Here is a 20,576-nt window from a genome sequence, read left to right as displayed (position 1 = left end):
GAGGGGTTCAGATCTGACACATTTCCCCCTGTAAAACAATACATAAATTGATCTATTCGAAATACGCGCAGACAGCTTTTATTAAGCACCTAATGTGAAGGAGCGCTAGTGCTATAGTGCTTAAAGCTTTTGACTGTTAACCAGAAGGTTGGTGGTTCAAACCCACCAGCCACTCTGCGGAAGGCAGGCCTGGGCAATCTACTTTCGTAAAGATTTACCGCCTGGGAAACCCAAAGGGGGTCGCTATGAGTCTTAATCAACTGGATGGCAGTGAGTTTGGTTTTTTGGTTTTAACGTTAAGCAGACACTTTTTGTTAAGGGCTAGAAACGCTAGTTAAAGAGTCATTTTAAAAGTTGTTAATTTCCTTTCCCAAATGTCAACTCGTGATTTAAAATGGGTTTAACCGGACAGGAGAACTGTTTCCCGGGCCCTTAAAAGAACACAGCCGGAGCGAAGAGATTCTTCCTCCAATCAGGACCAGCCTTCGCTCTGTTACAGTCAAAGTTTTCAACCACAAGATGGCAGAGCTCTCTCTAGGATGAAAGGTTTGCGCCAACCTGGTTTAGCAAGACTCTGCAAAGCGAAAAACCCTAAATGCGTTGCCATCCAGTCATTTCCGACTCACAGCGATGCTATAGGACAGAATACAACTGCTCATAGGGTTTCAAGACTGTAAATTTATATGGAAGCAGCCTGCCTCCTCTTTCTCTGGGAAGTGGCTGGTGAGGTCCAGCAGCTGACCTGACAAACCAAACCAAACCAAACTCACTGCCATCCAGTGGATTCCTACTCAGTGACCCCCACTGGGGTTTCCTACGCGGTGAATCTCTACGGAAGTAGATTGCCCAGTCTTCCTTCAGCAGAGTGGCTGGTGGGTTTGAACCACCAACCTTCTGGTTAGCAATCAAATGCCATAAGTACTAAGCCACCAGAGACAAGGGCGGTACAAAATTGAAGTATGTTACGATTTGAGAAATGTATACCCTATGGAATGTGAAGTGTTTGATGTTTCCATTTTCTGGACTCCGGTCATAAAAGAGCTCTTAAAGACGGAGATCTTTTTTTGTGTGTGTGGAAATACAGCTTACCTCAGTTCTTTTCAAACTGTGATGAAGGGCCAGTTATTTTTCTTCAATTCTTCCCTGACCAGTATGTGGTCCAGTGTGACTAGTAGGTTCTCTGGTAGCTTAGGACTCATCGTTTTGACAACATCCAAAGTGCTCTGCACTAGGTTTGAAAAACAAGAGTCCACTGACCAGGAGTTTGTATATCAGAATAAAGTGATGCAAAACTTTTGCCAAAGTGATGCAAAACTTTTCTAATCGTTTTCAACTTTTGTACTTACAAGCCATGTGCAGATGGTCTTTGCACATGCCCTTCAGTCATACTCCTTTCTGTGATTTCTTTGTTGCTCTCAGAAGGGAATTTTAAGAAATAACTCTTCCCTGTAGTAATATGCAATTTTTTTCTTAGTTAAATTTTGTAAAGAAGAAATAGTTTTTCTTTCTTAGTACTTGATATTTCCTAAATGAGAACAGAAGAAAGTATGACTTCTTCAAATAGAATAAGGTCATAAGAAACAAATCCTTTGAAACAAATCCTTTCATTAAAAGATCTAATTTTAATTTTGCTGGATCATGTGGACATTTTAACTATATCCATAAAATCTAGGTTGGTCAGAAATATGAATGAGTAGTGAAGGTGAATATGATGACGATTTAATTGAGAAAAATAGTAGCATTAAATTTTAAGAGGGCTTCTTTCTTTGAAAGTTGTGGTGCTTATGCTGTGGACTATACCACTGGGGAAGGAAGATGGGGCAATCTACTTCCATAGTGATACTGCCTCGGAAACCCAAGGAGGGGTCGCTATGAGTCGGGGCCGACTCCAAGGCACATAACAACAACAACAACAATACCACTGGGACTTCATTCTTCTCTGCACCCTTAGCCGAGGTGAAGAAGAGAAAGGGTGAGGAAGAAAATGAGTAGATAATAGTCATTGAACACTTTCCTGAAGGCCAGCTTGTTTCCTAAGTACTTGCACTAAGTACCTGTTGCTGTCAAGTGAATTCGAACTCATAGGGACCCTATAGGACAGAGTAGAACTGCCCCATAGGGTTTCCAAAGCTGTGATCTTTATAGAAGTAGGCTGCCACATCTTCCTGAGTGGCTGGTGAGTTTGAACCTCTGAACCTTTTGGTTAGCAGTTGTTCCCTTAATGACTGTGCCACCAGGGCTCCAAGTACAATGCATATGTCATTTAATTCTCACAGCAACTGTGGAAGGTAAGGGCTATTTTTCTTTTTGAATCATCCATATTTTACATCTTAGAAACCAGAGGCTTAGGTAGTGATGGTGGAACTAGATGTAGGAAGTGCAACCAGAGTAGGGGAGAGGAGGAAGAGTAAAGGGAGGAAGTGGAAAAGGAAGAAGAGGTGGAAGAGAAAGGCAGGAGAGGAGACGACAAACAGGGAGGTGAGGAGAGAGGGGTGGTGAGAAGGGGAGGCCGGGAGGGGACAGAGGAGAGAGGCGCGGAAGAGTAGCAGTTCCGAAGCTGGCCTGGAGAGATGGTGAAGCGGCAAGCATCTGGAGCCTGGAGGAGACTCTGGCACTTTCCTGCTGGAAGATACCTCTGCTGTGGAACTATTGTGGTAAATGTTTTACACCTGTTATTGGATTTAATCTTCACAGCTAGTCAATGAGAAAGAAGTTACTATTCCTATTACGCCAAGGAGGAGTCTTTTTTTTTTTTTTTTAATTTTTATTGTGATTTGGGTGAAAGTTTACAGAGCAAATTCATTTTCCATACAGCAGTTCATACACATTTTGTCTCAAGACATGGACTGCAACAAAGTAACAGCTCCCTGCCCACTTCCTGCCCATAGTTACCTCTTCCCTGTGTCCTTCTCTGCCATGCACTCCTCACCCCAGCTGTCTCCCTGTGCAAACACTGCCCTTCTGTTCTCCCACCATTGATCTGATTGCTCCAAGAAGTGTATCTACCTGATAAATGTTCAACCCACACGCCTGTTTATTGTTTGACTGGAAGCCACAGGAGTGAGTTCAGTTCCAGACCCGAAGGGTAACTAGGGGTCATAGTCTCAGGGGTCTCACCAGGCTATATCAGACCAGCAAATCTGGTCTTTTTTTTTTTTTTTAAATGATTTTGAGTTTTGTTCCACACTGTTCTCCCACTCTATCCAGGATCTCAAGGAGGAGTCTTAGGCTCAAAGAAGATGGCTTTTGAATCATTTGCTAATAGGTTTAGAAAGAGAGTGGGACTCAGCACGCAAAGCAAGTTTTGGACCCTTCTCAGTCTCCCTGAAGGCCATTTGCTCTTGAACTAACCTCTAAATATTGGTGTGTGCTGGCTTTGAATGTACTTGTATTTTCTTCTTTTCATTTTGGTCACCCTTCCTGGGTGAAAAACTGCCCAGCCCCTATCCTGTTGCAACTTACAGTCTGAGGAGAAGCCAAGCAAGAAAGTAATAAAACACACAATCACTTAGGGGTGTTGAGAATATCTGGTATCAACCTCTCAGATAGAAAGTTAGGGAGATGTGAAGAAGATAAAGGACAGAATCCTGGAGGAGATGAATTGAATTTTGAAGCATAAAGAATTTGCTGGGGTCAAGGAGCAGCATGGTGCTGAGGACCAGAGCTGTTTCCAGAGCTGCCACAAAGTAGGTGACATGCAGTAAAATTTTGCCAGTTGAATCACTGAACCCATGACCTCTTGTTCACCCCAAACCCATGTCAACACAGTCACAGCACTGTTAGATGTATTTAATTATCTAATCACTGGGTCAGAAAGTCACTGAACTATGCATGTGGTAAAATAGTATGGTATATCAGCAACCCAAACAGAACCCTTACTCATATCCCAAATAATGGGGTACTTATAGGAAATAGTGCAAATTAGCAAAAGGTGCCCTTCCTCCAGGCAGACATTGTATTTGCCCCTAATTGCCACTTGGGTATGGAGTTTGTACAGTGAACTACCGGCCAAACCTTTACCAAGGGCCCTGATATGGCTTATCAGAGGGGTTAATTGCTAAACCTAGTTCTACACTACAAAGTCTAATGAACCCAAGGAGTCTGTCTTCAATAATTCTTCATCTCCTTGCTTTCCCCCAAAAACAACTTTTACAGATCTGATGTCATGAGAATTTGTTCATCTTTTGAGTTGTGGTAGTTTATTTCTGTTTGCAGTATTAGGTTTTTGTTTTTTTTTAACATGCACTTAAAAGTGCAATATTGTATATACTGTTATGGATTGGATTGTGTCCCCAAAAGATATGTGTTCTAAGTCCTATCCCTATACCTGTGGTTGTAATTCCATTTGGGAATGGATTGTTTTTGTTAGGTTAAAAGGTAGGATTAGTGTAGGGTATATTTTGAGTTAATCTCTCTCTCATTTTTTTTTAACTTTGCATTGTGATTTGGGTGAAAGTTATAAAGCAGATTTTTTCTACACTCAACAGTTCATATACATTTTATTTTGTGACACTGATTATAATCCCCACAATGTAACAGTTCCCTTCCCATTTCCTCCCTGTGGTTACCCTTTCCCTGTGTGCTTCTTGCCTATGTGTCCCTGCCTACCTAGCTTTCTTCTGTGCGAACGCTGCCCTTTGATCTCCCGTGGTTGATTGATTGTTCCAAGGACTACATCACCCTGGTGTAGGTGTTCAGCTCATGTCTGAAAGTTAGCCTCAGAAGTGAGTCCAATTCCAGGCCTGAAGGGGAACTAGGGGGCCATAATCTGGGGGTTTCTCTAGTCTCTAGCTGCCTAACAATGTAGTCTTTTTAATGTTTCACTTTCTTTAAAAAAAAAAATTGGTTCCACATTTTCCTCCCACTGTATCCAGGACCTCTAATTTTGATCCCTTTCCCAGTGATTGACAATGGTAGCCAGGCACCAGCTAGTTATTCTGGTCTCAGGCTGGTACAGGCTGAGGTTCTCATGGTCCATTTGTCCTTTGGACTAATTGTTTTCTTGCATGTTTGATTTTCTTTACTCTTCTTTGCTCCAGACAAGGAACCACCAATAGTTGCATCTTAGATGGCTGTTCACAAGCTTTTAAGACCCTAGTCATTACTCACCAAAGTAGGATGTAGAATAATGTTTTTGTGTGCTATTTTGTGCCAAATGAGCTTTATGTCCCTTGCGACCATGGTCTCGAGCCCACGGGCCCAGTGACTTGTTCTCTCAAGGTGCTTAGTTGTAGCTAAGAAGTTATCCTAACTTTGGCCCCTGTTAGCTCAATACTGCATAGGGACGTTTATATAGCTCATACAAGTATGCGTGTAGGACTATCGGCTGCCCAACCTGTTTATGATCTTGGGTGTATTCCCATTTGCCTACCCATAATTGATCTTCTTGCCTGTTTACCTGTGTATCTACCCATAGATTAGTGGTTGCTATTACTGATAATGCAGTATTGTGTATGTAATAGTATTTACTTTTATTTTCTATACCTCTTGTGTACCTCTCCATGTCTTCCTTTTCCTTATTGATATTGTGCTGGCCACGCAGTTTTATTATATTGCCTTTCTCTTGAGTCAGTCTCTTTTGAAATATAAAAGAGATTAAACAAGCGAGCAAACCAGAGATGGTGTAAGGTAGATACCAAGACACGTAGAGATCTCCAAGGAATGAGGTGGAAGCTGACAAGGACCTTCTTCCAGAGCCAACAAAGAGAGAAAGCCTTCCCTTCAAGCCAGTGCTCTGAATTCAGACTTCTAGCCTTCTAAACTGTGAGAAAATAAAGTTCTGCTTGTTAGAACATGTGGTATTTCTGTTACAATAGCACTAGATAACTAAGACATATATACATATGTCTCTATCAAAAGTGGGAAACTAAAGATGGAGAAGGCTTGTACATCACCAAATTAGCATGAGAGCATGTTTGATTGTAAAAATAATGTCCCTATCTCTTGAAGGCTGGCGGTTCAAGCCCACCAGCCACTCGGGAAGGAAGATGGGCAATCTACTTCCGTAGTGATACTGCCTCGGAAACCCAAGGAGGGGTCGCTATGAGTTGGGGCCGACTCCACGACACATAAAAACAACAACAACCTCTTTGATGTGCAGGTGTGCCTGTGAAAGAACACAACTTAAAATGCCATTATGAAAGAACTCGAGGGAAGAGCCATAGCTGATAGGAAAATTTAATTTAATGAATGGAAAGAAAAATACTGAGCTTTCCATAGAGTTTATTTTCTAATACAAATAAAATAAGTGATGCTGCCTTGAAATGATGATATATTAAGTGAAAAAAATTACCCAGGCATCATAACATTTTTACAGAAGGCAAGTTCATAAAGCATATTAATTAAACACAATGAATAGACCCTAAACAGAAACCAATAGTAGTAAATGTAATAACTAGAAATTCCATTGCTTGGTATATTGAAAATATGGCTTAGAACTTGAAGGATAAGTTATGTGGGGGGGAAAATTATATTATGTCTAGCAATTTCCATCACAACTGATAAAAGATATTTAAAAGCTAATTGTGTTGTTGAGAATTTTGACATGACCAAAAATCTTTTAGAAATGGTACCCAAGAAAGGCATTTGTAAGTGGCTTATTTTTGTGTATGGGAAGAGTTTTGATCAATTTAAAGTAGACTGATCAGAATTGGTAACCATGGCTACAGATGGGACTCCTACAGAGGTCGGTGTTAACATTAGACTTATGAAGCACACAAGCACAATGTGACAAGGTTTTATCAGAACACAGAATTTAAGTAAATTCGTTGTATTTTTGACAAGAAACTGCTTTGGCCTCTAAAAAAAAGCCGGACAAATGACCATGATAATTAACCGAAGTCCATACACAGTTCCTTCTTCAAATATTTGTGTCTTTGCTGTAGTGGATGTTAGGGAAATTTCAAATTCCTAAAAAGAAGTTTGTTTATTAATATCATCAAGGAAAAATCTCCATTTCAGCTCACCAGTGAAGATTGCACAAAAGGTTTGGATCTTTTGGTTGACAGTGTAACTAACTCCTTTATTTTTTAAAACTTTTTTTTTTTTTGTGTGTGTGATTTGGGTGAAGGTTTACAGAGCAAATCAGTTTTCCATTCAACAATTCATACACATTTTGTTTCCTATCATTGATTGTAATCCAAGCGCTGTTACATCACTCATCCCACTTCCTCCCTGTAGTTACCATTTCCATTGGTTCTTCTTTTCTAACACTTCCTACCTTCTGAACTTTGTCCTTGGGCAAATGCTGCCCTCAATCATTGATTGTTCTAGGACTACTTACCTCCCTAGTGTTATTGTTCACCTTATAGACCTGTCTATTGTTTAACTGAAAATTGAGCCAAATTGAGGGTGAATTCAGTTCCTAGCCTGAAGAGTGGGTAAGGGCTATAGTTGGTGTATGGGGGTTTCCACCAAGCTCTATCCTACCAGTAAAACTCACTACTCACTACTCACTGCTCACTCACTCGCTACCATCGATTCGTTCCTTACTCATAGTGACCCCTCCTTGGGTTTCAGAAGCAGTATCTCTATGGAAGTAGACTGCTCAATCTTTCTTCTGAGAAGTGGCTTGTGAGTTTGAACCACCAGCAGTCTGGTTAGCAGTCAAATGCCTTAGGCACTACACCACCAGAGCTCCTTCCTGCCAATAAGCCTGTTTTTTTTTTTGTTGTTGTTGTTATGATTTTGAGTTTTGTTTCACATTTTTTCTCACATACTATCCAGACTTTCTAATGTGATCCCTTGAGAGTACTTGGTAGTGGTAGCCAGACACCATCTAGTTCTTCTGGTCTCAGGGTCATGGAGGCTGAGGTTCATATGATCCATTAATCCCTCTGGACTAATTGTTTCCATGCATCTTTTTTTTTTAATTTTATTTTATTTAGATTTGGGTGAAGATTTACAGAGCAAGTTCACTCTCGATACAGCAGTTCACATATACTTTGTCTCATGTCATTGACCACAGTTTGCATGCATCTTTGATTTTCTTCATTCTCTTTGCTCCAGATGGGGAGAGATCAATAATGGTACCTTAGATAGCCACTCACAAGCTTTTAGGACCCTCGGCATTGCTCACCAAAGGGTAATATAGAATATTTTCTTTGTGGACTACATTGTGCCAGTTACCTTGATACCCCCCAAGATTATGATCCTGAGCCCCCAGTTCCAGCAGCACATTCTGCTGTTTGGTTATGGCTAAGAAGTTTTCATAACTATGCACCTTATATTGATTGCTCTACTATATCCACCAGCCACTCCTCGGAAGGAAGGTTGGGCAATCCTACTTCCGTAGTGATACTGCCTCGGAAACCCAAGAAGGGGTCGCTATGAGTCGGGGCCGACTCGACGGCACATAACAACAACAACAACAACTATATTTTTGGATATGTTTGCAGATATCCTCTGACAACCCTATATATATTCATGGGTACAGTCCCATTCTCCTTCCCACACCTGTTCAGCTTGTTTGTCTATCCACCTGTAAATGATTGTCATTACTGTTACTGAAGGACTGTGTGTGTAATAGTATTTACCTCTGTTGCCCTTAATGCTTGTCCTCCTCCCAGTGTGATCCTTTGCCTTGGTCATTTTGTGCTGACTTCTCCCTTACTGTAAATTGCCTTCCCCTTTACCTAAGTTAATATGTGTCTACCTTCTAGTTAGTGATTTACCCTCCATTCCCCTCCCACCCCTGGTAACCATCAAAGAATGTTTCTTTTTGTGTGAAAACCTTTCCTTGACTTTTTTATAATAGTGGTCTCATACAATGTTTGTCCTTTTGTAACTGACTAATTTCACTCAGCATAATGACAATATAATCCCTTTAAATACTCCTTCCCCTCTTTTTTTAACAAAGGTATAAACCGATTTGTTCATACTTTACAAAAAAGTGTCTTTGGGAAACTCATTTGGCTAGGAATGAGTGTCCTGCTCTAAAACTGGTTTCTAGATAAGAAAATTATGGCCTAACTTTATATTGTATCACCAGAGTGTGGCTTTGAAGAATTTGGCCCAAAAAGGTACTCAGATTTAATCATTGTGATACTATTGTTTAATTTTCTTTCTCCGTTAATACTGTTAGTGTGAATGAAAATTACAAAAGGAAGTTTTTAGACTGCAGTGCATTACATTGAGTACTACATGTATGATAATTTTAGAATACTAGAATTGTACAATTTATCTTGCATGTAGTTAATGACCTCAATCAGGAATTGGCAAGTAACAGCCCATGGCCCAAATAAGGTCTGCCACCTGTGTTTGTATGGCCTGCAAGCTAAGAATTGATTTTTACATTTTTGCATTTTGTTGTTGTTGTTTGCCGTCAGCAGTCAAGTGCCTTAGGCACTATGCTACCAGAGCTCCACATTTTTGCATAGTTGAAAGAAATTTAAAAAAAGAATATTTAGTGACACATTAAAATTTTGTGAAATCAAAGTTTCAGTGCCCACAAATAAAGTCTTATTGCAACATAGCCAAGCTCATTCATTATGTCTTGTCTACTTCATGCTATGTAGGGCTGCTTTCATGCTGAAAAGGCAGAACTGAGTAGTTTCAACAGAGAACCTCTGCAGTACTCTGAAGTATTTTCACTGCTGCTTGTCACATGACAAATAACAGTAACACAATTATAACTTAACAACATTCTGCATGCCACACATATTGTCATACAGAAATATATATGTTTATTTATTTATTATGGGTGCACACACACTGTGTCATGATAAGGAAATGAAAGTGGACTTTGAGTGTTTATGGCACAGCAGAGGGTGGATTGTTTTATTATCAAATTACATACCAAAGTGTTGTTTATTATACAATGACATTGTAACTGTGCTAAAAGAATACAATATACATTGACATTATCAGACCAGGAACTCATCATATTTCCAATTCACAGGAAATCACGCTCAGGAAAATCAGAAAATTTGCAAAGCAGTATCTCATCACAGCAGAATCTATTCACAAAAGAAAAAATTAAAACAAGGCTGGAACCAAAGTTAGTTTCCAAGTAGCTCAGTTGTTAGATAAGCAGTGAAAGTTGTTTACCAATGGTGAGTTAGTTAAATCATGTTTGGTTGCAGCAGCTAAAGGAATGTGTCCAGAGAAATAAATGTTCAGACTCTAAAATCAAACCAAACTCATTGCCATTGAGTCAACTCAACTCTGATTCATTGCAACCCCCTTTTCAAGGCTGTAAATCTTTATGGAAGCAGATTGCCTCATCTTTTTTCTGTGGGGCAGCTGGTGGGTTCAAACCACTGATCTTTTGGTTACCAGGCAAATGCTTTCTCCACTCTACAATCAGAGTTCTTTTGGCTTTTAGCACAGTGCCTATTAATATGTAGCTGGTACATGTTTATTGAATGACTGGAAGAGCTGATCAGGTAGAGTTTTGCCTGGAAATTGGAACATGAACACGATGGCAATTTTCAGTTCAGATACTATTTTGCAGATTACAGGATTTCTGAAATTCTACAGAGCATTAGAAGGGGAAGAATAAGATGCATCTTACCAAGTCATCAATGAAAGTCTTTCTTCTTTTTCCTTTTTTGAGTCATTAAATACCACATGTCCCTGTAGCTTCGTCTCCAATTCTCTGCTGTTCTTTTGAGTAATACTCTGAAAGTTGTCTACACTGCTAGTCATCATTTTCTCTCTTCCCACCACCGTTTGAATCTGTTCAATATGCTTTCATCCCTATTACACCACTGAAATATTTCTTGACATTTGACTCAGTTGATCAGTTCTTCCTCCTTGAAATATCTTTTCCCTTAACTCTAGGCATCCAGTCTCTCTCAGTTTTCCTCCTAATTCACTGGCTTATTCTTAGACTTTTTTCTGTTTCTTTGTTCTCTTCCTCTCCCTGCCCTCAAGATGTTGGAGTGTCCCGGATTTAAATCTTCAAGCCCCTTCTCTAGGTATTCTTCCTCCTGAGGGATCTTCCCCTGAACTTGTATATGCCTACTTGACATCCCCACTTGTACAGCTAATAAGATTTCAAACCAAATGTGTCCAAAGAACTCCTAAAACAAAAGCAGACATTGACACTCAATAAATGACTCAATCAGGGAGTGAATGCTGGTTTTATCTGCCTTTAAATTCAGAAAATTTTATTTTTCACGCCTTCGAAGAAGTCCAATTTGTTCCTCAACAAAAGATTTTATCGGCATCTTCTTTCTGGATTTTGCAGCGCCGAAGAGATTCCCCACTAGGGGGTGAGCATGCACTACTTATATTTCAATAAAATGTTCAAAAAGTTGAGTAATTAATTAAGTACATGCTCTTGAGTGTATCTGTTCTTTGTTTTTCTAATTCATCTTTTTTGGGGGGGGATTTTTTAAAGCTTTTATTTATCTTACAAGAGCATGAAAACTTTCTAAATGGAAGGAACTGAAGAAAAAAAGGAATTTTTTTTGTAGTGAGCATTAAGGGCTAATATAAATGAAAGTAGCATAATCAAATGATAATACATCTGAATGAAAACAAAACTTACAATTTACTTTTAGGTCTAAAGAATTATTTTAAACGACAAAGGACTCTTGGATGTGTGTATTATTCAATACTCAATTCATTTGACAAATGTTTCCTGAACACCTAGAGTGTGGCGGGAGTCAAAGTATTCTTGCATGACAGATCCATTTGTCGCTCTGGTGTTTTAAATTGCAGAAGCTCTGGCAGCGAGAGAGGAAGTTTGAATCTGATCTGGCTCTGTCTCTCCAAAGCATGCTTGAAAGTAACTTCAAGTATGTGGCAAGAATTAGAAAGTATACCTGTGTTTAGGGAGTTCATAGTCTAATGGGGAAGACAAGCATATAAATATAAAGCATAATGCCCTGATAAATGCTATAATGTAAGGTTATGAGCAAAGTGCTTGAAAGAGCATACAAAGAATGAGAATAGCTATGGCAAAGGGAGTTGTTACAGAGGAGGTGGTATTTCTGTGCTCCAGACTAACTGCTAACTGGCCTTCAAACACCTATGCTGACAGATTTAAGTCATTGTCTTTAGAATTTGTGCCCTGTCTCTCTGTTGCTGCTCTATAGCCTTGGTATTAGTCATGGGGTGTTATTTAGATATTTATACCCAATAATCTTAGTACAACACCTGTCTAAGATTCTAGTTCTCCTAGGCTTTTCTCACACAATAACGGAGTTAAACAATTAGTTGAGTGAGAAGGCAATGAGGTGAAGAAGTGAGAGACTGACAATATTTGGAGAAGTGAAAGAGCCTGTAGGAATTCAGCTGTGTTGGCCCTGGGGAGATACTCTAACCCTATTGACTTATCAGTGGATTGCCAATGAATCCTAGGGTATAGGAAGCTTTATTTTACTTATACTTCTTAAAGCATCTTAGATTGTCAGCATATGATGGTTTATAAGAAAATAAGCTATCCTACCAGCCACTCCTCGGAAGGAAGATTGGGCAATCTACTTCCGTAGCGATACTGCCTCGGAAACCCAAGGAGGGATCGCTATGAGTCAGGTCCGACTCCACGGCACATAACAACAACAAAGATTATGTCTAAGGAGTTCCAGTGGCATAGTGCCTAAGACATCTGACTGCTAATCAGAAGGTTGGAGTTTCAAACCCACCAGTCACTCCACGGAAGGAAGACTGGGGCAATCCACTTCCGTAAAGACTCGATGGCAATGAGTTTGGTTTGGTTTGGTTAAGCTTACGTTTAGAATAGTTTGTTTCCTCATAAATCAGCATCAGCGGTTCAGACTCACTAACCATTGGGTGGGAGAAAGGTGGGGCTGTCTGCTTCTGTGAAGATTTATAGCTTCAGAAACCCTATGGGTAGTTCTACTCTGTCCTATAGGGTCTTTATGAATCAGAGTTAACTTAATGGCAATGGGTTTTAAGCTTATGTCCAATGGATGGGTGTTGTGGATAGAATTATGTCCCCCTAAAATATATGTCCACTTGACTCGGCCATGATTTCCAATATTGTGTGATTATCCTCCATTTTGTGATGTGTTGTAAATCCTACCTCTACCTGTGTTTAGTAAGGCAGGATCAGGTTGTGTTAAAGAGGATTATGTTGTATTGGTTCTGCTAATGAGTCAGGATTAGGGTGAGATATATCACCCTAACTTAAGTCACCATCTTTCTTAGCACACAGCAGATATAAAGGTGTGTGGCCTGCATCAATTTTATCTTGCAAGGCATAAAAGGAGAGAGAAGAAAGCAGGGTGTGAGTGACCTCAGTACAGCAAGAAAGAAGAACCAGGAGCGGAGTGAGTTCTTTGGACTTGGGGTTCCTGTTCTGAAAACTTTGTAGAGATGGAGAAAGAGAGATGCCAAACCACATGAAGATCACCCAGGATCAAAAGCTCAAAGATACAACTTCCTTCCTCCAGAGCCAACAGAGAGAAAAAGCTTTCCCCTGGAGCTGGAACCCTAAATTCAAACTTCTAGCTTCCTAAATTGTGAGAAAATAAATTTCTGTTTGTGAGAGTCACCACTTGTGGTATTTCTGTTTACAAACCAAAACCAAACTCACTGCCCTTGAGTCGGACTCGACTCATAGTGACCTTTTCTTGGGTTTCTGAGGCAGTGTCTCTTATAGAAGTAGATTGCCCGACCTTTCTAGTATAGCAGGAGCTCTGGTAGTGTAGTGCCTAAAGCACTTGACTGCTAACCAGAAGACTGGCAGTTCAAACCCACCAGCCACTCCTTGGAAGAAGGTTGGGCAATCTACTTCCATAGTGATACCACCTCAGAAACCCGAGAAGTGGTCGCTATGAGTTGGGGCTGACTCGATGGCACATAACAACAACAACAGTACTAGAAAACTAAGACAGAATTTGGTACCAGAAGTGGAGTGCTGGTCTAAGAGATGCCTAAAATATGGAAGTGGTTTTGAAGTTGGGTAATGGGGAGAGGCTAGAAGAGTTTTAAGATGCCTAATAGTAAAAGGTTGGGCAATCTACTTTCTTAATTATACCACCTCGGAAACCCAAGGAGGGGTTGCTATGAGTCGGGTCCAACTCGAGGACACATAACAACAACGGCAACAATAGCAATAGCCAAGATTGCCTTGAAGAGACTGTTGGTGGCATCTTGGTTGTCAAAGGCAAACTTGGTGAAGGTTCAGAGGGAAGAGAGCTGTAACACTGGAGGCTGCGCAGATAGCAAGAAGTGGTGGCTGAGAAGTGGTGGCAGCAGAACCAGGAGACCAGTGCGTGACAGCACAGCAGCCGGCCCGTGGAATGAGTGAGCTGAGTGCCTTTCGGCAGGAGGCATCCTGGTGGAATAGGGTGCCTCTGGCAACTTGTCACTGGAGCTAGGCTTGCTGACTCAAGAAGCAAGAGAGCTAAGCACCTTCAGACTGGGGCTTCCTGGCAGAGTAGGGTGCCTCCAGGCACTTATCGGTACAGCTATAGAGCTTTGTAACATTTGCCTGAGCAGAGCACAGGCTACAGCAACCAAAAGGCCCAAGGGGCTGAGGGGCCAAGAAGCCAAGGAACTAGGAAGCAGAAGCTGAAGAGATAAGGAGCACGAGCAGTGCTGCCTCCGTCTCAAAGGGTAGCATCATAACTCTGGGGTCTCAAAGGATGGAATCATGGTCTGCTGGGTCTCAAAGAGTGGGGCTACAGCCTCCTAGGTTTCCAAGTCAGATCTCATCAACCCAATTCCAGAGTGTGAAGATGCCATTCATGATGCCGGAGGTGGTGGTTGGGGGGCTGGGTCCACAGCCCACAACTGACGAGGCAGGGCTGCCATGCCCAAAAGCAGAATGGGCCTGCTGAGGCCAAGGAGGTCGAGTCACCACTCAGTTGAAGTAGACGAATGGGGCTGCCCAAACCCAAGGGAGCAGAGTTGCTATCATAGTGGGCCTGGAAGGCAGAACTGAAGCCCAGGGACAGGGTCCTCCACCCAGAATCCCGAGGACATGGACAACACCCAGAGTCTGGAGGGCCATTGCCCAGACGGTCTCAGAGAACAGAGGATCATTTTCAAGCCTTGAGAACTAATTTAAGTTGTTTTGCTGAGTTTTGGACTTGCTTGATCCCATTCAAGTAGCTCTTGTGGCATGGTACCTAAGGCATTTGATTGCTAACCAGAAGACTGGCAGTTCAAATCCACCAGCCACTCCTCAGAAGGAAGGTTGGGCAATCTACTTCTGTAGTGACACTGCCTTGGAGACCCAAGGAGGGGTTGCTGTGAGTTGGATCTGACTCGACGGCAGTGAGTTTGGTTTTTTGGTTTTTGTGATTAACGAAGGAGCTCTGGTGGTATAGTACCTAAGGCATTTGACTGCTGACTGGAAGGCTGGTGGTTCAAACCCACCAGCCACTCCTCGGAAGGAGGGTTGGACAATCTACTTCCATAGAGATACTGCCTTGGAAACCCAAGAAGGGGTCGTTATGAGTCAAATGGAATTAATGGGCAGTGAGTTTGGTTTAGTTTGGTGGTTAATGAGGCAGGATTAGGTTATATTAAAGAGGATTATGTTATGTTTGTTATGTTAATGAGGCAGAAGTAGGGTGGCATCCAGTCACTTTTACTTAAGATACCACCCTTGCTCAGGTCACAGCCCTAATGTAAAGGGATTTTCCCTGGGGTGTGGCCTGCATCAACTTTTATCTTACAAAAGAAAAGAGACAGAAGACAGCAGAAAGGGAGGGAGCTCAGTACTGCCACAAATGAAGAGCCAGGAGCAGAGTGGATCCTTTGGACTGGGGTTCCTGCTCCAAGGCTCTCCTAGAGATGGGGGAGGAGATGGGGCAAGCCACAGGAAGCTAACCCAGGAGCAGAAGCTCCAAGAGACAATGTCCTTGTTCCAGAGCCACACAGAGAGAAAGCCTGTCCCAGAGCAGGCGCCCTGAGTCTGGACTTCCAGCCTCCTAAACTGTGAGAACATAAATTTCTGTTTGCGAAAGCTACCCACTTGTGGGGGAGTATTTCTGTTATAGCAGCACTAGATTCCTAAGACAATGGGTATGTTTGAGTTTGCATAGATAGAACTAAACACATGAATGTAGATGAGAGAAAAAAGAACTTTTACAAAGATGATAATTTATGTTGTAGGACTTGGCTGCTCTTCTGAATACCCCAGCAGAGGAGTCTTGAGAGCAGGAAATTTCCAGCTGGAACATCAAAATGCTCTATTCTCAGATGCCCTCACTGGCAATTTTATGAGCATGCTGTGATAAGCAATGACAGTCTAGGCAAAAACTGGTACTTTTTAAAGCAATGTTATTATTTTTTAAATGCAAGAAATGAGGGATAAAAGCTAAAAAACATGATTTGATTTGGATGCCAACACTTCCCTGATTGTCTCTAGTGTAACTGCCAAAGAATGGGCAGGCGTGGCGGAGCAGACACCACCTTGATTAGGATATGAAAACCCCAGGAAACCAAGAGCATAAACAAGCCCAAGTTCAGGTAAATATTTAGGTATTTTATTCATGATTTTTAAAGCTCTATCTTTAGCTTTTCTTTGTGAGAAAGTTAAGGAAAAGCATGCTTGAGATTTTAGCACTTTTATGAAGATACAAGTATATGTTAGTCAAGGTTAGAGTGAAACTGAAAGAATTCCAGATTGTTCTGTCAGGATTTGGGGATAATACAGTGATAATACAGAGAAAATTTAAACTCAGCGTAAGCAAGGTAATGTTGCAGAAGCTGAGATTTTCAATAACCATGGTTATACATTGTGACAGCTTATAAATTAAAAGCCTAGCAACTTCTTAGGAAATACACTCAGCCATCACAAGGAATAATATAATAGAGGTGACTGCTCTATAAAAGAGAGTTTGGCCTGATGCTACATGGAAAATGAAGAGGAAGTAATTTTGAAAATAGTATTCTAATGGTTATTCAGCAAGCTTATACACCCACCACTGAAAAACAAAAGTAAGAAAATCAGAAGTTGCTATGAAATATAAGCAGGCTGGTAAGAGTGTAGGTGGTAAATTATATTGACAGTAGATTCAAATAAAACTATAATTGTTAATTTTCAAATTCATTGTACCATTAATGTATGTGGGATACTATTTAATAGAGCCAAGATGGAAGGTGTAAGTAGAATTGATTAGGGTATTAAAGGAAAAAATAAATGAGAAAAATCAAATGTAACTTGTGAAATTTACGACCTTAAGGAATTTTTAAGAGGATTTAAGACTATTCAAAATCTCCAAGCCTAAAAGTGAGGCATTTCAACATAGTCATGTGTGATCTTGGACAATTTATTTAACCTTTCCCAGCCTCTATTGCTTCTCTGTATTGAAGGGTGAAATAATTTCTTAGATGTCTTCCAGCTCCAAACTATTATTCTTTTATTTGATGTTATATTTAATACAAAGCAAAGGTTGAGGAAATTTCTCTTCCACTTCAACTATTAAATGTCATTGTTTTGTAGCCGAGATATTATCCTCCACCCTTCTTCTGACCCAACGGATTCATTTGCCTATCCCAAACCAGAAGACAGCCTCTGAAATGTTGATAGCAAACAAAGTGCTGTGAACATTGACTCACAATTTAGGAATTATTGTTTTCCACTTAAACAATGTTTTTGAGTATGCAGAAGCAAGAATATGAGCCTAGCAATCAGATAAACCTGGGTTTGAATTTTAACTTTAACAGGTGATTGCAACAATAACTGTCGCTTTATCTGCAAAACTGGGGCTAATACTCTCCCCTTGATGAATGGGAGTATTATTCAGCACTCAGATCAACACATTTGGAGGTTTCTGCTCTTTTTATTTATAATGCACTAGAGCCTAACTAGAAAAGCAAACAGATTTGATCATTTTTAGAGTTTTAAACTACAGAAATCACTGCTGGCTTCCAATAAAACCTTTAAACAAAACGGAATGAAGCAAGTCTCACAAATAATAAAACCCAGCCACTCTGACAGGTTTTGAATACCAAGGGATTTCAGGCAATAGATATTACATCAACAGACACCTGCAAGACTCTTCTGCAGAACGTTCTAACGGGTCATTTCTTCGCTTATGGGCAAGATTTCTAGAATGCCAGGGGAAAATTAACCCTCATTTCAATATTAGACTTTGCAGTCTGAATAGAAAGACAGCCAGGGTCTAATTTCAGACCTAAGAGGCCTGTGTCTAGCTGCTTGGAAGGTTAGTCAGATAGGTTTAATCCTCCTGGAGGGCCCCTCCCCAGAGCCCCAAACCCTCCATTTTGAGAAGAATTTAGGGCCTTCCCGCTCTTCTCCTTGCTCCCTCTTTTATCTGTCTTCTTCGGAGCTCCCACCCCCACCCCACTCGGTTGTTTCTCCTTTTCCATCTTCGCTTTCTCCCATAAGTGGTCAAAGTAGGAAATGGAAGTATCTATTTGTTGCTTGGTGTAGTAACCGAGTAGGATTCTTTAATTAGGGGGGGGAAAAACCCCTCCCCTCCCCAGTTCTTCATTTTGCAATGAGTCCAAACGTCTGCTGGCTCCCTAAGTTCTCTTAACCAAAGGGAGACTCTCCACCAAAGTGTCATTTACTACTAAGAGAAGGCTTGGGTCTGTTGAAGGAGTCTGAGTCTCCTGCCGCAAGGAGAGAGCTCCCAGTGAACGGGCTCGGGATCCCGGGAGGCGCGTGCAACGCTAGCTACCCCACCCAGGGTGGGGAGGCTTAGGAGAAGCGGGAGAGTGGCTGTCCCTACCCAAGCGGGGAAGCCCGTCCCGGGAGCGCGAGGGGCGCAGACAGTGGCCGCGGGGACGCGGCGCGGCTGCCGCAGGGGAGCGGCGGCGGCGGGCGCGAGGGGCGGGGCGCACTCCACAACTTCTCCCGCCACCTCCCGAGCGCTCCTGGCCAAGCCAAGCGGCTGCTGCGGGCTGCGGGCTGCGGTGCGGCTAGTCGAGCCCGGCCAGCGCGCTCGCGAGCCCGCGAGCCCGCGCGTCCCGAGCGCCCGTCGGGTTCCAGAAGCGCCTCTCTCAGGGAGTTCCCGCGCGGCCGCGCTCCCGTGGTGTCCGCAGGGGCTGGGGGCGCGGGACGTGCGGGGCCCCGAGGCCGAGCAGGGGCGCCCCCCACCGACGAGCGCGCGCCCCCTGGCTTGCCCGCGCAGAGCAAAACAGGCGAGGTGAAGCCCCCGGGACGACAGCCGGAGCGCGCGTGGCAGGGGCGCTGGCTCCATGGGCAGCAGCTCATAACGGTGCGAAAATGGACGTTAACAGCAGCGGTCCTCCGGACCTCTACGGGCACTTTCAGTCCTTACTCCTGCCCGAGGCGGGACAAGGGCTGCCCGAACTGATCCCCGACGGCGGCACCGAACCGTCCTCGAGCTCCTGGTCACCGCACCTGATGCGCGGGGCCTCCGAAGTCACGTCCAGCCCGTCTCCCACCTGGGACGCGCTCGCGGACAATGCTTCAGGCTGCGGGGAGCAGATCAACTACGGCCGAGCGGAGAAAGTTGTGATCGGCTCCATCCTGACGCTGATCACACTGCTGACGATCGCGGGCAACTGCCTGGTGGTGATCTCGGTCTGCTTCGTCAAGAAGCTCCGCCAGCCCTCCAACTACCTGATCGTGTCTCTGGCGCTGGCCGACCTCTCGGTGGCCGTGGCCGTCATGCCGTTCGTTAGTGTCACCGACCTCATAGGGGGAAAGTGGATCTTCGGCCACTTCTTCTGCAATGTCTTCATCGCCATGGACGTCATGTGCTGCACGGCCTCGATCATGACTCTGTGCGTGATCAGCATCGACAGGTAAGGACCCGGCCGCCCCGTCCCGGGGTCGGGCTGGAGACGTGCGGGCTACTCAGACCAGCGCGCTCGCCTTGCCAGAGAGTAGTTAGTATCAAGCCAGACTCCACTGGCGGGATGAAGGGCTGCGTTTAGAACATCAACCTCTGTCCATCGGCCCTACCCCAACCAACTTCAGTTACAGCGTAGCCTACTTAAACCTTTAAAGGAAAGTCCGAAGTGTTCTGATTTACTGTCGTGAGGATTTTGAGACTGAAGTTAGGATGGTTTAGTATTAGCAGTTCCAGCAGGGGTCCCTTGGCTTGGTTTTCGGGAGGAAGGGAGTTGGTACTCTCTCAGCTTGACAAACCCTTGCTGAGAGCCTGAAAGAGTCATTTTTTACTTTAAAAAATGAGACGGCGAAAGCCCCTGTCTTCCAATTGTGGGAACTACCCCCCTTGCCCGTGAAAGGAGCTAGGGACGAAGGAAGAATTGGAGGCCTGTAGGTCTTAAAGGTTTAACCCCTACCTTGCTAATTCCCAACCACGTTCTTTTAAAAGTTTGATTTTTAGTGTTTGGCAGCGCTGACTGTATCCTGCAAGCTTACCTAAATAGAACCTTTCTTGCTGTCTGAATGGTTGGTTCTAGCCTTTCATCCTGTTTTTCGGGAACCTTCTTTTGAAAACTCCCCTACTGAAGTAATTGAAACAGAGGCTGGCCATTTGTCGGGAATGCTGGGGGGTGGGAAATCTCTGCATTGATCAGATTGGAGTAGGAGACCCCCCCACCCCCCACCATCTAGGGTTTCTTTATGCGCCAAGATTACAGGAATGTGAAATGGAGCTAGTCTTTGGCCCTAGAGATAGTGCAGTTGACCACTTGAAGGATGGTCTTGTTGCGCTTTTAGCCACATAATGACTCTGTTTCTTTAT

General features: G+C 42.9%; 2 protein-coding genes across 2 annotated transcripts in view; one reads left to right on the top strand and one right to left on the bottom strand.

The window, feature by feature from the left end:
- RPP30 (ribonuclease P/MRP subunit p30) overlaps nucleotides 1-19,097 on the bottom strand; it is a 46,455-nt gene extending 27,358 nt beyond the window's left edge. Inside the window, exon 1 of the mRNA XM_007956292.2 lies at nucleotides 18,627-19,097. Within this exon, the coding sequence (XP_007954483.1) occupies nucleotides 18,627-19,097 (471 nt within the window). The remainder of the gene's footprint in view (nucleotides 1-18,626) is intronic.
- A 26-nt stretch (nucleotides 19,098-19,123) lies between these two features.
- Nucleotides 19,124-20,576, top strand: part of HTR7 (5-hydroxytryptamine receptor 7) — a 90,263-nt gene continuing 88,810 nt past the window's right edge. Inside the window, exon 1 of the mRNA XM_007956290.2 lies at nucleotides 19,124-19,668. Coding sequence (XP_007954481.1) covers nucleotides 19,124-19,668 — 545 coding nt within the window. The remainder of the gene's footprint in view (nucleotides 19,669-20,576) is intronic.

Source organism: Orycteropus afer, unplaced genomic scaffold, assembly GCF_000298275.1.
Source record: "Orycteropus afer afer isolate SDZICR_OR568_19922 unplaced genomic scaffold, OryAfe1.0 scaffold00601, whole genome shotgun sequence".
NCBI classification, from domain to species: Eukaryota; Metazoa; Chordata; class Mammalia; order Tubulidentata; family Orycteropodidae; genus Orycteropus; species Orycteropus afer.
This window is presented reverse-complemented; position numbering and strand designations above follow the sequence as displayed.